At 43.0% G+C, this 17,184-nt stretch overlaps 1 protein-coding gene across 2 annotated transcripts in view; it reads left to right on the top strand.

Annotated features, from left to right (window-relative positions):
• Nucleotides 1-17,184, top strand: part of plxna2 (plexin A2) — a 188,329-nt gene that overhangs the window by 109,097 nt on the left and 62,048 nt on the right. For both annotated transcript variants that reach the window (XR_014593339.1, XM_083919826.1), the window contains exons 6-12: nt 4,466-4,589; nt 8,394-8,547; nt 11,180-11,276; nt 13,175-13,289; nt 14,428-14,628; nt 15,559-15,655; nt 15,959-16,158. Coding sequence is in view for 1 of the 2 variants with exons in the window: in XM_083919826.1 (XP_083775952.1) it covers nt 4,466-4,589; nt 8,394-8,547; nt 11,180-11,276; nt 13,175-13,289; nt 14,428-14,628; nt 15,559-15,655; nt 15,959-16,158 (988 nt within the window). In the remaining variant the exon portion in view is untranslated. The remainder of the gene's footprint in view (nt 1-4,465; nt 4,590-8,393; nt 8,548-11,179; nt 11,277-13,174; nt 13,290-14,427; nt 14,629-15,558; nt 15,656-15,958; nt 16,159-17,184) is intronic.

The raw sequence follows: 17,184 nt of genomic DNA, 5'->3' as shown, positions 1-17,184 counted from the left end.
AGGTGATTTTAAAATGGCTCCCCCTCCGTTCTCTCTCTTTTAAACACGGTACTCACAGCTAGAGCTGCAATCAGACAGGCCTTCACACTCTCACTGAAGTCCTTAGATGTGGGAAGGGAAGGGGAGGAGGGATAGAAGAACAGAAATCTTTCCCTGTCGTCTGCCTCTCCCGCTCCACTGTCAAGGCCACAGTGTGTGTGTGTGTGTGTGTGTGTGTGTGTGTGTGTGTGTGTGTGTGTGTGTGTGTGTGTGTTTGTGTGTGTGTGTGTGTGTGTGTGTGTGTGTGTGTGTGTGTGTGTGTGTGTGTGTGTGTGTGTGTGTGTGTGTGTGTGTGTGTGTGTGTGTGTGTGTGTGTGTGTGTGTGTGTGTGTGTGTGTGTGTGTGTGTGTGTGTGTGTGTGTGTGTGTGTGTGTGTGTGTGTGTAAAGGTGCGCATGAATGTATGAAGGATTTAGTGCAAGGGGCCGTATGTTATTTCAGCTCTGAGTAATTAATTATGTGTAAGTGTATGCTCATGTGGATGTACATTTGAGTGTATGCATTACTTGTCGTAGTGTCGTAGTGTCAGTGTGTGTGGCTGTCTATCAAAGCTTGGCACAGCAGAGACAGTGTAATTGCCTGTCCAGGGCAATAGAATAAGAAGCAAGCAATGGTGAAACAGACAATGAGGTCTATCCTCTGCTATCTTCACCCTCCTGTGCTGTAAAAAGCACGTTTGCGTCCTCGCAACTCTACAAAATACACTGTACATTGTATATGCTGTACGTAAGTGGACTAAATCACAGTAAATGTGTGTCAAGACTTTATTTGGACCACAGAGCTCTAACTCCAGGAGTGCAGCCCACACAGACTGCAACGGGAGAAAACAACATGTTCTCCTTTGCTTTTTTCATGTATGTAATATATATATAAATATTTTTTTTTTTTTCTCACCTTACATGACTGCATGAAATGTGACTGCCACTTACAGCTGCGTTCATATCCAGCAGTGGAGTTGTAGATGCCAGAAGAAGAGTAATGATAAAAGTGCAAGCAGCTACTTCAGCACCATGGACAGGGCTTAGAGAGCATAACACCCAGGCTGACTGCCTCCAGCAGCCTCTGGAGGGAAAATAGCTACTTATTACAGGAGACAGGCAGGCAGGCAGGCAGGCTGAAAGAAGCCGCATGTGTTCTGCCAATCTGTGCATAAACATGGAAGCACGTATGCAAGTGTTCATGTTTGTAGGAATGTGTTATTTTTTTTTGCAAATAAATACAATGTGCCACATTTTATTCATTTTTGTGAGCCACCCCCCCTTCAGGAATGTGAGCGATGGAACACAAAGCATCGGCAAAGCTACTGAATGACAGGCCAGGGCCAGACAAGAGGATGAGGGGAGGGGGTTACTGGGGAGGTGTTCAGGAGGGGGAATATGAGGAAGGCAGGATTCTAGTCAACACTCAGCAGCATGCACTTCAGCTAATGAGAGAGGCAAGGGGTCAGCTTCTAACTACACAGAGATAATGGCCATCTCCTGAAACCATGGCAACAGCAGACATCCTGCACCCCTCCCACCACCAACTGCCACACCCCCTCGCTACGCTTTCATCTTAATTCACCTCACTGAAATGATTTTTTTTTTTAAATCACAGTAAGGAAAATCAATGCAATTTTTGTCAGTTAATGACCGCCCAGGTTTTTTTTTATTTTTTGCATCTGCACCCGTACAGCTCGGAGACATGCATAAAACATTGTGCTGCAGTCCACACCTGAAAGCACATTATATATAATTTTCTGCTGGCATTGTCGATGTAAAAGAAGCGCCCAAATTGCAGACGGAGTTATACCTTGCCTAAGAAAGGTACCAATCTCAACTTGTGACAGAGTGAGACAAAAGAAGGAGATGTGAACAGAGTGGAGTGTAAAATGAAGAGGTAGGAGAATTCATATCAGGAGTAACAATGAAAATGTAGAAATAAAGTTTCCAAAGTGGTGAAAAGGGGAGCCAGGTACTCATATTGAATTAAAAAAAACAATTAATTAATCCTGTCGCAGTGCCCCCCCCCCCCCCCCCCCCCCCTTCTCAATGGGTGGGAGATTCACACTACTACACTAGCTCTACACTGCTCTCTAATATCTCTAGGGAGTACTGTGCATGTGTGTGTGTATGTGTGTGTATGTGTGTGTGTGTGTGTGTGTGTGTGTGTGTGTGCGCGCACGCGCGCCTGTTCATGTGAGTCTGCTGGATATGGCTTGAACTTCTGACAACATAATTACATACAGAAGCTGTGGATGAAGATGTAGCTTAGAGTCAGTGTGTGTGAGAGTATGTGGTTGAGTAGCATGATATGGGCCCTAAAACACACATACATACACATACACACACACACACACACACACACACACACACACACACACACACACACACACACACACACACACACACACACTCAACACATACTGTACATACACAGTACGCAGCCAGGGGAGAATGGACAGGGTCTGTAGTGGCACATCAGCACCACAGACAGCGGCTGACCCATCGGTGTCCAATTAGAGGTGCTGTGACCAGACAGCCAGTTAGCCAGACACTTAGACTGCTGGGTTGGATGAGGATAGAGAGCCTTTGCTGTAATGGGATGGAGAACACACAGTTTTAACAAGAGGGAGGAGGTGGCTGAGTTTTAATGAGGGATGTGGCGGATTGTGGGGGTGTTGCGTGGTACTTGATATACTGCCCGACCATTAAGATCTCTTATGAGTGAACACCGTGTAATTTGCACTAGTTCCAAAGTTATGCAGTAATTGAAGGAAATGATTTGGGTGTGTGGTGCTTAGTGATGTGGCTTTGTAGTTTATGTTAGCGTATTAAATTACCCACTAGAGGCAGTGGTCCCACTTTTGGTGCCACTACTCGTTTCTGTGTCTTTTTGGGAATGCATAGCTTTACCCTACCATTTTATAAAACTGTCCTAGAAGCCAGCTGTTGTGGTTGTCATGAAATACACATTTTTATGAGTGAGGTTTTTTTTGTAATTTATGTTTTTAGCAATTCAACAAACTTTCTCCATTATGTCTTTAATATGCCATATGTTTTGCAAGGCAGAAACAAAAGAAAGTCGTCGATTCGCAAAAACAGAACTTGAACAGACTCTAGAGGATGTCACATTTACAGCCTTCTATCAACACAAAACAAACAAATCTACATGACTATTACAGGAAGCATGAAAACTGAGAGACGAAGAGAAAAGAAGCCCGAAGCATCTGGTGTAGTTCTTTAATTAGTGTGTCAAGATGTCTTAAGACAAAGATGGTGGATGATTTGCACATGTATCAATTATAACGTGTCCGTTATTGCTGGGTTTCAAAAAATGAATTTCAAATTCAAATCAAATTTTATTTGCATGATCAGATATTAATTCACAATAACCTTAAGGGACCTCCGGGAACGCTGGTGTTCTCGGCCAACATTGCTTTCTTTAAGAGGCTGTAGTGGGCTCAGTTTTAAGGCTAGAGTGACTATATGGGTGTCATATGAAACAAGACAAGCTAATCTATCATGCTAGCTTGTCAGGAAGTTGGGCTAAAAAATGCTCCAAAGTTAGGCAAAATCTTGGCGAAGGAAATACTGGCATGGCCATTTTCAGAATATAAGGCTTGGTACTATCTCTGCATCACATCCTCTGCACTAAAGAAAGCTTGTACTTGTAACTGTAAAGTTTGTAAATAGCACTTTTTGTCTGCTGTACTGTGTTTGTGTTAAATAAAAGTGTCTACTGTAACTGCTTTGCAGTCATTTCTTTAATACTATTTATTTTTAATAATTCACAATGTTAGAGGGTTCCTTGGAAATTCCATTGGTATTGTCACTGAAACATCCCTAATCGAATTGATATCAAAACGAATTGGGACCCTGTGAATCAGAATCTATTCTTTTCTGGAAGTCAGTGGCGATACAAAGCCCTAATGTTCATGCAATATCCAGTAGATGTAGGGCTGATTAATCATGCTTTTTATGTGACCAGTCTTGTAAAGTATGGGTAGTCATTCCTGTCGAAAAGTTTGTGGACACTGACACAGCACAGCACGGCTGGTGTTTGTTTTGTTCTTATTACAACATTCTTAGATCATGTTTACTGTTTTTGACATTTTTGAATTCTCCCTAAGGATTTGAATTTCCCTTCCCATCCTTCTCTTGTTGGATGAGTTTTTCATTTCTGTATTTCAGTATTTTTTATTTAACCCTTCAATTGAATTGCAGTAATTGTAACGCAAGTATTTTCTTATCACTGTTGTTGTTATTCTTTAATTCTTTTCATTCATTTTCTATACTTTTCATTGTTAGTATTTTCCCTCCTATCATGACGCTTTTTCTCCATAAAAGTTATCTATAGTAGCCTCTATATTTATTTATGTTCCTTTTAAAAAAACAAATATCAGTAACCTCCTTCTTTCTTTGTCCATTCTTCTCCTCACTGTTCAGCTGCTCTCAGAGGAACCGGTGTGAGCGTGCAGATGAGCCGTACCGTTTCGCTGCCTCTCTCAGCCAGTGTGTGAAGGCCACAGTGTACCCAGACAGCATTGCGGTTTCAGAGCCCAGTGTACCAGTAAGTTCTCACACACACACACACACACACACACACACACACACGCACACACGCACACACGCACACACACACATACATTACACACACATACATACACACACACACACACACACACACACACACACACACACACACACACACACATACATTACACACACACAATGCCAATGACTTGCAATCTCAACCACTACTTGCATTACAATGAAAAATTAGCTCTCATTTACATATTCCCTACCCACGTACAGAGGCAGAACATTTTTAAAGATCCCACATAGCAGTTTGCCTGGTCCTGATTGTGGTTGATGCATAAACATTAGATGGGAAGGTTCATAAGAGCTCTACGTGGGTGTTTCATTGTGCATATGCTCACTTGGTACAAAGCATTCAACATGTGTGCCAAGACATGTTTATGTGGGTGTGTGTGTAGGTGTTAAAGTTGTCCGAGTGCAGTCTTTCCACATAGGCTGAGCCAAAACAGAGCAGATAGAGCCTGAGTGAAAGGCTCCGCCTGACCAAATTCTACTGCACATGTACATGCACGGACACGCACTTTAGGTCCTTAAATGCGCATGCTGTTATAGGGTCAGATTATCCAAAAACATTAAAGGGAACACTTTTCCCCAATATTTATTTCCTTAAGTTTGAACATTTTAGAATAACTAAGGCGGTGGTGCTCAGTTAACAGTTAACAGTCATGTAAATTGTATGGAGACGAGCACTTTTGGTGAAACAAGAGAAAATGAATGTTAAAGCATTTATTTGTACTGTATAGCTATAGTTAGCTATAGTTATCTATAAGCTAATTTACATCTGTAGTCCCTGGGCAGGAAGCAGAGAATAGAATCTCTGCATGTGGTGTAGTTTTTAGCTGAGCTATTGTTTCATTGTGCTTTGTGAGCTCTATATTTACAGCCACAGTACAAGCCTGTACTCTCTGTTTAGAGAGGTATTTGGCATCCTTTTCATAGAATATAATTCCAGGTAAAGCTGCCCACAACAAGGTCTCCGGTGAAATATTTTGGCAATTTTTATTATTTTGTTATTTCAAACCAAGTACTACTAAGCTCTATGTAGTGATGGCAGACATAATTACAGCGGACTTCTCCGGTCCTCTACAAATGGGAAAGTGCCGCTACGTAAATACTCACTTTTTTTCGGGGGATCAACATTTCCTGTACTACAGAACTTAAACTTAAACTAATTTTGAAGGGGGGGGGGGGGGGTCAGTCATGCAGTCATGAATGATTGTCTTGCTTTATTGTATTAGTTTGTATCTTGTGTTGTCTTGTCTGTATTTTCCTGTTGAGTTCTGGTCTTGTGTTTTTAATGTGTGTACCTATTGTTGAGTTTGTGTTTTGTACTGTCTCTTATGTTTTTGTTGTTTGAGTTTTACATATTTGAAAGGCCCATCTATGGACAGGCAATGCAAACTAGCCTCGGCTATAAATGATGTGGTGTTGGGTAAAATGACTGGTTAATCTGGTTAAACAGGTCATTTTTCCCAGTGGTTTTAGTCCTGTCCGAATGTGCCATGTCACTTAATATTGCGGAGAATCTCAGGTAAAACTAGTCCCTTCTTAATATGACCCTCTGTAAAACATATGTTCATATTCCGTCATATCCCGTCAATAAGTATTTTCCACATATTTTTGAGCATGGAGGGGCTTAAAGAAGCACTCTTCACTTTGTTTTGATAATCGATTATGTCCTTTAGTTTCATTTTTAGTTAATTTGTAACATCAGGAAGCAACCTAACACGCACAAGGCGACAGGAAGGTGACGTAGTGCATAAATCGAGTTACCCCTCCCACATCTGGTAGAACACAGGGATTTCTTAATCCTGTGGGAATTGGACATTAAAATTACAGACGTCCTGAGGTAAAATTATTTTACACTATGTTCCCACATTAAAATAATCCCATCCAAATAGGGCTCTAGACTCACCCTGCATAGCATATCTAGCCCTCAGTAAACCTCACCATGTTGTCTCTATTACAAGCAGCCCTTTATCAGAAAACATGTTAGCAGTCATTTCCATGTCAGCGATAGGGTCATCTCACCAAAACATCCACAAAAACACTCACAAATTTGCACAGTTCACAAATTCCACAGGGGCAGACTAGATAGCTATCTCCATGACAACGCAGCCTCTTCATGTGGGCACTAGGAGAGATAGTAACACAGAGAAAACAATCAAATCACCTTTATTAAAACTCTGCCACCAATTAGGCTGGTTGTTGCTGCCAAGCTGCAAAAAAACACCCACCGCTGCTATCATCACGGAGGACAGGAGAACAAAAAGAGCAAAGAATTAACACTCTGAGACATGCTCACTTTCTGTAGCAGCCTTATGGCCTGTATATCTGTGTGTGTGTGTGTGTGTGTGTGTGTGTGTGTGTGTGTGTGTGTGTGTGTGTGTGTGTGTGTGTGTGTGTGTGTGTGTGTGTGTGTGTGTGTGTGTGTGTGTGTGTGTGTGTGTGTGTGTGTGTGTGTGTGTGTGTGTGTGTGTGTGTGTGTGTGTGTGTGTGTGTGTGTGTGTGTGTGTGTGTCTGTGTGTGTGTGTGTGTGTGTGTGTGTGTGCATGAGCAAATCTTGAGTGTTTATCTGTATATGTGTCTTGACAAAACGATGAGAGCTAATTAATGTGAGAGGTTACTCAGGGAATTCTACATTGAACAAAAGACATTGATTGCTGTGATTGCTGTAATCAAGGATCTCTCTGACACACCTCAGAGTGAAGCAACACAAACACAGTGAAAGTAAAACAAGGGAAGACAAGAGGTCCTCGGCAGAAAATAAAAAATCATCCATCCTCTCAATGGGTACCGGAGTAAGCCAGCTAACGAGGGAGGCAGTGTAGTCAGCTACTGAGACAGTCAGCATCTCTTGAAAGGCCTACAGTTAAGCTGCTCAGCTGCCTTGCCTGTCCCAGTAGCCCCGCGGTGTTTAGTGAGAGGCAGATAAAACAAAGAGAAACTTCAAATGGTATGGCCCAAAAATAACAGCTAATGGAACAAGGCTGTGAAATGCCATGGTGATAATTATCCAGGCTGCCTCTCTTGGCTGGAGAGCCAGATCACACACCCTGTGCGCAAAATACATTTATTTATAGGCAGAGCAGCTGAATGCTTCAGCCCCGGTGTCACTGCTCTCCAGAGAATGACTTCAAACGCCTCTATGTGCATCTGCATGTGTGTGTGTGTGGTAAATTGCACATGTACTGCACATTGTGTGTGTGTAGGTTGTTTTTTTTGTGTGTTTTTATGTGTCTCTGTGTCCTTGTGAACTTTTGAGAAAAGGGAAACAAAAATACAATTTGCCAAGTAGCCATTTTTTTCCAGTTTCCTTTATGCATCTTTCTACTGACCACTGACTGAATCACAATGTCTGTCTCTACCTCTAGAATGGTATCCTGTACACTCAGATCAAACATTTAGCTCTAAACACAGCTTTATTGTCTTTATTAAGGTGTTGATAACATGTTTAAGACACAGCAGCATTTCATGGCAAAGTGGATGGACAGCTTTGCCAGCAGCAGTGTGTCTTTTTTTTCATTCTATTTGTAGCTTATCACACTACTGCATTCAAACCAGCTTATCATATCTCATCTTTACCAGATTTGCAAGTGCTAATGCCAAAAGAATTGTTTCCCAGTTTCTTTTCAAAACACATCGCTTAGGCTTCAGACATCTGTGCCCCAATCTGTGTAGGAATACTTGACATATTGTAATTGTGTTTACTATGTATAACAAACTTACACACATCATATAAACATTGTTGTCATGTGCCTCGCCCGTTGTGCAGCTGCTGGTGAAGGTGAGCCACGTTCCCGACCTTTCCGCGGGCATCACCTGCTCTTTCGGCAACCTGACGGAGGTGGAGGGGCAGGTCAACGGCAACCAGATACTCTGCGTGTCTCCCGCTGCGAAGGATGTCCCTCTCATCCCCACCGACCAAGGTAGATACAATGATAAATATTTTCCAGTGTTGTCCTCAGTACACTGGTCTGCTGATGGCGATCAGATGAGAACCTTTACACGTACTCAGCCTTTGTAGGATTCCCATGTGTCCCTCTCTCTCTGCCCTCTGTGCTGCACCAAGCTAACTGTTCATCTGCACACACTCTGAAACATCTCTATTGATTCAGCATGCACCGTCTACATAACGAGCTCCCGCAGAATCAGGATCAGATTCCTGGCTGTGAAGTGTGCTACACACAAGGCCAGGCCCCATTAGAGCTGACAGAGGATCAGACTGAGATCCCCTGGCCTGTGGTTGCGGTGCAGATTACCACGTTACTGCCCTCAGATCGGGCTAATAGGCAGCAGTCTAAAATAGCAGGTTCAATCAGCCAGGGGGACGGCTCAGTTGAGGGGACGGCAGAGGAGTTGATGTGGCGGATTAGTGTCTTAGCAGAGCCGAGGCACAGGGAGCCCCTCTGCTGTTTGCTTCTCAGAAAAGTGGTACCTGGTAAATACACAAAGAGCAAACATGCAATAAATATTAATTATAATTAATTATAGAAAACAGCATATTCGTAGTTGAGCAGGATATCTAAACACTGCCATGGTCCAGGAATAAATAGATGCTAATCACCTCTAATATGATATTCATAGAAATCTCATGACCTTTTAAGCATTCCTCCAGCATATTTCCATAAATATACCATAGCACATTTGACGTCCATCTATTTGCAAACCTATATATCATTATGAATACTAACACCTGTTGTTTGCCAATAAATACCTGTTGTTTGCAAGTCAAGATGGCTGCAGGGAGACAAAACCAAACTCCCTGAATAATATATTATGTGCAATGTGTGGAAATCACTGTGTGTTTTCGGGGTTTGGTAATCCTCCTCCCTGTGAGTAAATGACAGCCCTGTTTGCCAGAGCTCCCGTGGGGAGTGGTGCATCAGGCACTAATATGAATGTTCTCCCCTAGGTAAATGTCAGCCAATCCCTCTGGTAAGCCCTTCCTCCATCCATCTAGCTTTCCATCCATCCTACCTTTTCTCTCTTTGTACACTTTGCCCGTTCCTTCCTCCTCTCTCGTCACCTCCCCCAGCTGTTTATACCACCTGTTTTTTCCTTTTTTTCCACATTCATTCCCCTGAGGCCTCTTCCTCCTAACCTCTCTACTATCCTCCTCCATCTCCTCTCCCCTCTTTTCTATCTGTTGCACATCAACATCGATCGTACGGTGGCAATGAGGAAAGGAGAGGAGAGCAGCAGAGGAGAGCCGGAGAGAAGAGGAGAGGAGGAGAGGAGAAAAGAAGAGACGAGAGGAGAAAATTAAATAAGATATTAAAGATGGAGAAAAAGAGAAAATAAAGGGAAATGAGAAAACAGCAGAATAAAACTGTGAGGACAGTGGACTGATGTTCAGTTTGAGTTGAAAGAAAATAGCTGGCATCTTCTCTACTAAAGAAAAATAAACTCCTCAAGGAGGTTGTGTGTGGACAGGAACTCTGTACTACTTTGTTTGCCAGCTCCTGTGAGACAAATGTGAAATGGTAGAAGTCAGTTATGAGCCTAGCCTGCCCGCTACACAGAGTTGTGTGAAACAGAGCCTGATTCCCAACAGGTGCTGCAGAGAGAACGGGGCACGGAGGGTCATTGAAGCCTCCTACACACTGAATGTCATCATAAACACACACACACACACACACACACACACACACACACACACACACACGCACACGGACATGCACATGCACACACACACACACACACACACTCACACACACGCACATGCACACGCACACACACACACACACACATACATACACTTATAGAGTATGTATTCTCCTGGGAGAGATACGAGGCTGTTTTTACAAAGAAAAGAAGCATCCAGCTAAATGCGAGAAAATAATGTTTGATCAGATGAAATGCGACTGAAATTTGCTAAATATGTACACATGTTCACAAGCAATGTTTCTCACAATTTGGCTTGCATACATTATAAACAATACTATGCAATAAATGCTACCTTTCTAGATATCTTGTAGCTTATTAGCATATAATTTAAAGGGGAACACCACCTATATTAAGAATCCCAGTATGTTTTTCCATGGCCTAGGAGAGTAATATCCATATCTGGGAACATGAGCTACTCTCAAAGCCAGGAGCCAGAGAAGTAAGTCTCAAACTTCTGATGTCATCTAGTATAAAGTGTGGAGCTGATGCAGTTATTATTAATCAATTATTAAATTAGCTTTTTTCTGTTGTAATTTTTATTTTATTTTTAGAATTATAATTTTTTCAGGGTTTTTTCAATTCAGTTTGGAACCATAAAATACAGTATACTCAGAATATTCCCCGGGGTGCTCTCAGTGTCAGACTCAGACTTTATACATGGTGACATCACAAATTGGAGTTTTGTTACTCTAGTTTTTGGATTTGGGAGTTTTCTAATATTTTAGTCTTAGGAGACCAGAGGAGAAACATGTATGGATTTTGAAAATGGACGTAGTTCCCCTTTTATGATGTGTGCTGTTTACAACTATGCAGAATAATGCAAAGATAGAGGAGCGGTACTGTATGCATGAGCATAGAATAAATGTTCATCTCCTGGTTCCTCTCTTTCAGATTGGTCCGGCGTCGAGCTGAGGCTCAACTCTAAGGAGACTGGTCAGATGCTTATCAGCACAGAGGTCAAGTTTTACAACTGCAGCGTCCACCAACTGTAAGTATGTCTCTTGCCCGTTCATACTCGTTTCATTTACAAAATAACATGCCCAAGACCTGCAGCCCAGGAACCACTGGATCAATGCTCTGGGAATTAGTTACAGTTTGTCCTCAACCTTAGCCAGCCCCAGCGCTCCTAAAACATCCCCTGTAAAAACTAATGTAATCTGATAGCTGACTGCTCCCTGAGCACCGTAACAGGAAGTTTTCTGTGCTGCTGTGCTAATGAAACCTTCTTCTCAGACACAGTACCAAACACACAGCTTTCTACCTAACAGGTTCCTCAGTAGGGATTTCATGGCTGTTTTTCATGCCGTGTCTGTCCCTGATTGAGTAATGTTGAATTGAATCGGTGGATTGGAGAACTCAGTGACGGCGGGGCTTTTGCAATTGCTCGCTATATTCCGGTGTGGCAGATTGTGTTTGTGCTAGATCCAAAGTCCTTGCTTAGTCGGGAGCAGCAGTGGGGCTAGCAGGGCTGCAGGAAGTGTAACATGTCATATTACGCCCTTTCACTATACCCCCGACATTAAAACAAAATGTTGTGGCCGCTGTCTCCTTTGTTATTCTCTCTCTCTCTCGCTCTCTCTCTCTCTCTCTCTCTCTCTCTCTCTCTCTCTCTCTCTCTCCCTCTCTCTCTCTCTCTCTCTCTCACATACACACACATGCACACTGCCCTATAACTTCATATGGTTGTCTGCTGTCTGAGAGCCCTGTCTGAGTAGCACAGAAAGCAATTACCAGGCCTCACATCAGCACAGTTAATCGGCGATGACAAACATGCTTGCACACACACAGCCACACACACACTCAAACACACAAAGAAAGATGCATACACTTGAAAAGGGCATACGCTCTCCCTCGCACACTCTGATGCCACCTCTGTGTGTCCCCCCTCCACACACACCCACCCACACACGCACACTGTACACTCTATTTGCCAGAAGGTGACTATTACACTATTCTTCTGAATTAGTGTGCTTGCCAGAGATCCTTCCCATGCTTTTGCACCAAATAATATTTCAGAGTAAGGGAGTAGGTGAGCCAAGTTTGACTACAATACGTTCTCTGAACAACTGATCATAAATACATAGTGTAGTAAAAGGGCATAACAATCAATTGAAATTCTTCAGGCTGTTACTCCTAACTGTTTTATTTGTTAATTTCTTCATCCATTCATCAATGTAACAAGCGGAAAGTGTGTGAAAGTGCATTTAGTCACAGCGATTTTTTACATTATGATATTGATACCCCTGTAGTCACACATACACACTCACTTATTGTACATGCAAAAATGCTCGCACACAAACACACGCACGTAACAGCTGCTAATTACAGCGACACTCCAACAATGCAGGCCTAATGGTAATTGCAGGATCAAGCTGCGCCAATGTCTTATTTGTCCTCATTACTCAACGTTCCTCCACGCTCTCGCTCTCTGTCTCTCTGTCTCCATCTGATCCAGGCTATAAGTGCTCATATCTGAAATGCAGCCCACCGTTCGCACGTGCCACGCAGTTTTAATATATGGCAGTAGAAAATATATACAGGGAGAACTTGGCCCAGCAGCTATTAGGTACAGTGCCAACCACAAGGGCATAACAACAGCAGGTGCCCACTTGGGATCTCATTTCCTCTGTGGCACTTCCCCCAAACTCTCTGCCCCTCCTTGACTGTGCTGCTTTTTTTCCTGACTCTCTCCTCCTGTGTGTGTGTGTGTGTGTGTGTGTGTGTGTGTGTGTGTGTGTGTGTGTGTGTGTGTGTGTGTGTGTGTGTGTGTGTGTGTGTGTGTGTGTGTGTGTGTGTGTGTGTGTGTGTGTGTGTGTGTGTGTGTGTGTGTGTGTGTGTGTGTGTGTGTGTGTGTGTGTGTGTGTGTGTGTGTGTGTGTCCATGCAGGTGTCTGTCATGTGTGAACAGTGCCTTCCGCTGCCACTGGTGCAAGTACCGCAACTTGTGTACCCATGACCCCTCCAGCTGTTCCTTCCAGGAGGGACGAGTCAACGCCTCTGAGGTTGGTGAAACATGCACAAGCATACACATGCATATAAGCAAACTTTGCTACAGCACATCTTTTCTCTTTCTTCCCCTCGCTCTTCCTCACTCCTGCACATTCTTGCTCTGTTTCCTTCTGCCTGCATCCTGCTCTGTGTTCCAGCTCTGTGTCGGCCTCGGGGCATGTCTTCAGAAAGACAGCCATCTAAGCTCTTCTATTTCCGAATTGACGTTTCTCATTCAGAGCTCTTGTTCTTTGCAGTGGCAATTAACACTCTATTATCTCTGGAGTTATTGAGCTTTAGCGTGTCTTTACAATGACACAGGATCACTCTGACCCAGTCAATCATGTTTGGTGGATACAAAGTGCTTGAAATATGTCTCTGTGTTGCTCTTTATGTGTCTATTCACATATATAGTACTTGAGTATGTGCCTGGGGGTGCTGTTTTTCTTTCACTTCTCTAAACACATTTACTTGTGCCCTTGTACAGTGCATATTGATCCATTGGCACAGTGGGCATTGCTCCTGCAGTCTTTCAAATCATACATAGCTGCAGTGCAGCTCGCATGCAACTTCATTAACTGGATCACATGCTTTGCTCCATATCAGTATTCAGAGTAGAGGTCACACTCTCTTTGTCTTAAACCATATATACTATATATACCGTAGTTATAGTTTTAGAATGGAGGCCAGCACAGGATCAGTATATTATATGGTATCTATGATCCAAGAGTTTTCATGTTTTTGACCTCAAAATTTCTGCCTTGTTCAAATAACTTAGCACTGATTTATTCATTCTCTTTACCAATAGAGCAGTTGTATAATGAGTTGTTTAACACTAAGACATCGGCTCAGAGTCATTTCAAGATTCTTACTTTAGATCATTTTCCATTTCATCCGCACTCGTCATACTTACAGTGAGGTACAATATCATATGACATATTCAGTGACATGTTTTGTGCACAAAAAGGCAAGAAAAACAGATAATAGCAGAAAAATAAACAAAGCTGTATTAAACATGTATAGCTAATTCCCGCTTTTTCCTTTATACGTATCGTACTTCAAACTAACCGAAAAACCAGAAAAATCATTTTTGTTTAACTGTTTTGTTGCCGCTGACATGTTCTCTCTCACCCCGTGCTTGTTACCCTCCAGGACTGTCCCCAGCTGGTGCGCTCTGAGGAGATTCTGATCCCAGCAGGGGAGGTGAAACCTATCACCCTGAAGGCCAGGAACCTGCCCCAGCCCCAGTCTGGCCAGCGAGGTTACGAGTGTGTTCTCCACATCCAGGGGGTCAGCCACAGAGTCACCGCCCTCCGCTTCAACAGCTCCAGCGTGCAGTGCCAGAACAGCTCGGTATGTTGAATGACACCTGCCTAGATTGTTTCAGATATGGTGTGTGTGTGTGTGTGTGTGTGTGTGTGTGTGTGTGTGTGTGTGTGTGTGTGTGTGTGTGTGTGTGTGTGTGTGTGTGTGTGTGTGTGTGTGTGTGTGTGTGTGTGTGTGTGTGTGTGTGTGTGTGTGTGTGTGTGTGTGTGTGCAAGTGTGCGTGTGTGTTTTCATTTTTCATTTGAGTACACGTTTTACATTCAGTATACAGAAAAATATACTGTGAATTAGTCATTATATAGGTTATATTGCTTTCTGTAAAAAACTTGTGCCATACCACATTGTGTGTGTGTTTGTATTTGTGTGTTTGTGTACATGTGTGTGTCATGTAGTCAGTGGAGACACGGTAGATGCAGCCTAGGTAATTACTCTGGGGAAGACTCTGTCCTCCAGTCATCACGCAACCTGAATTCTGCAGTATATTCCCTCAGGAACCACCGGCATACACATTTTCTCTCTCTCTCTCTCTCTCTCTCTCTCTCTCTCTCTCTCTCTCTCTCTCTCTCTCTCTCTCTCTCTCTCTCTCTCTCTCTCTCTCTCTCTCTCTCTCTCTCTCTCTCTCTCTCTCTCTCTCTCTCTCTCTCTCGTCTTGCACGCACATACACACATACTCGCATAATTGGAGTTCAGGCTGGACTTAAGGGCACAGGAGGCAGTTAAGGACAGCATCTCCAAAGGCCAGAAGGGAATCTCAAAGCTTCTGCTCAGCTGTCCAATTTCTTCTTGGCTTCTCACTTTGTCAGCTCTCTGATGATGAGATGATGAAACCTTTGGGTAACATTGGAAGGACACAGTGCTGCATCTACAAGGACTCGTGAGAATTCAAAGTCCCATACCTCCAATTGAAATCCTCCTCTCTCTTTTGGTCTCTATTCCACCTCATCTCTTGGCCTCTAGTATCTGTACGAGGGAATGAAAATCAGCGAGCTGCCAGTGGATTTCTCGGTGGTGTGGAACGGCAACTTCATAATTGATAACCCGGGGAATATCCAAGGTAAGAACAAGAGATGCTGTTGTCAACGTGTACTGGTATAAAAAGGATGAAGATGGACAATTTTCCTAATCTCTCTTTGCATTTAAGTATTGCCTTATCTAAGCAGAGTTCAAGATAGTGTTTGTGTGTGTATATAGTAATATGGTAATCACATGTGAATTTTAAAATATGTGTTATTGAAGATTAAAGAAAGAAGACTGTAAGGATATTTGACTCAGAGCAGATGTTCTGTCTGATTTGTCTGTAGGGTTCTCATTTGTTGTGTGCTCACTATATATTCATACTCCCTCCTATATCCCATAGTGCACCTGTACAAGTGTGCAGCCCAGCGGGACAGCTGCGGCACATGTCTAAAAGCAGAGAGGAAGTTCCAGTGCGGATGGTGCAGTGGAGAGGGAAGGTGTACGCTGCGGCACCACTGCCCTCCCATCAATCCTTACACCACTCGCTGGCTAAACCTTTCCAGTAAGAATGTCAAGTGCACCAACCCACGCATCACTGAGGTCAGTACCCATAATCCTCGGTTTGTCCTTCCTGCCTACCCACACACATCTAGCTCCAATCAATGTGCAATAATCAGCTGCCATGTTGCTGCATCTCATTCTTTAGAGGACCACCAGGCTGATACTAAAGTACTTATATTTAAAATCTGTGTCTTTCATTCTCGTCTTTTTGTATCTTTCTCTAATTGAGAGAGCATTTGCTGTTTCACAAGAGCAAAAAAGTATACCTCCCCCTTTATGATTGTGCATGGACCTGTATATCTGTATGTGTTATGCTCAATGTTATACTCACCTTCAGGGTTTATCCAAGGGCAAGGGCCCTGACACACACAAATGGCATTTTTCCACCACGCAGTACAGCTTGACTCAACTTGACTCATTCTTTTTGGGTTTTCCGTGACCAAAAGTTGTGAATAGTACCTGTCTTAAAAAAGTACTAAGTGACTACTGATGACAATCCAAGATTTCCTGATTGTGCTGCTTCATAATAGAGGTGTTTATTTAACAAAACAACAGGGGACCTTTATTGTGAAGAATTTATATGAAATAAAATGTGTCTATTCAGGATTTTTACAGCCTCCTCTATATAACGACAGACAACATTGTGACATAAAACAAAGTGTCTCTCTCTACATAATTGTGAATTCGGGTACATTTTATGAAACTAAAATGTGATTATTGTCCGGCTACCGGCAGACCTCTATGTCGACAACGCTACCTTTTGCCAGACAACAGCGGCACACAGAGCTCCAGAGAGTTGGTGATAAGAGCTGGAACCACTGGAACAAAAACACAGATATTATGAAAGTAACACCCATAACAAAGGATTCACTCTCAGTAGTTTGGTTACATGATCAATACTTTCAGAATACTAATGTATTAAAATACAAAAAACGGCCAAAATACACAGAGCTACCATAGAGCTGTAGCTCCAAAGAAACACGCCACTGAAGACACGCCTTCAGGCGGGTAGCCACCACAGTGGAAATGCAAATCCCCTTTGCGCTGGCCTGATGCACCGAGTCG

Source organism: Echiichthys vipera, assembly GCF_963691815.1.
Source record: "Echiichthys vipera genome assembly, chromosome: 9".
Classification (NCBI taxonomy): Eukaryota; Metazoa; Chordata; class Actinopteri; order Perciformes; family Trachinidae; genus Echiichthys; species Echiichthys vipera.
This window is presented reverse-complemented; position numbering and strand designations above follow the sequence as displayed.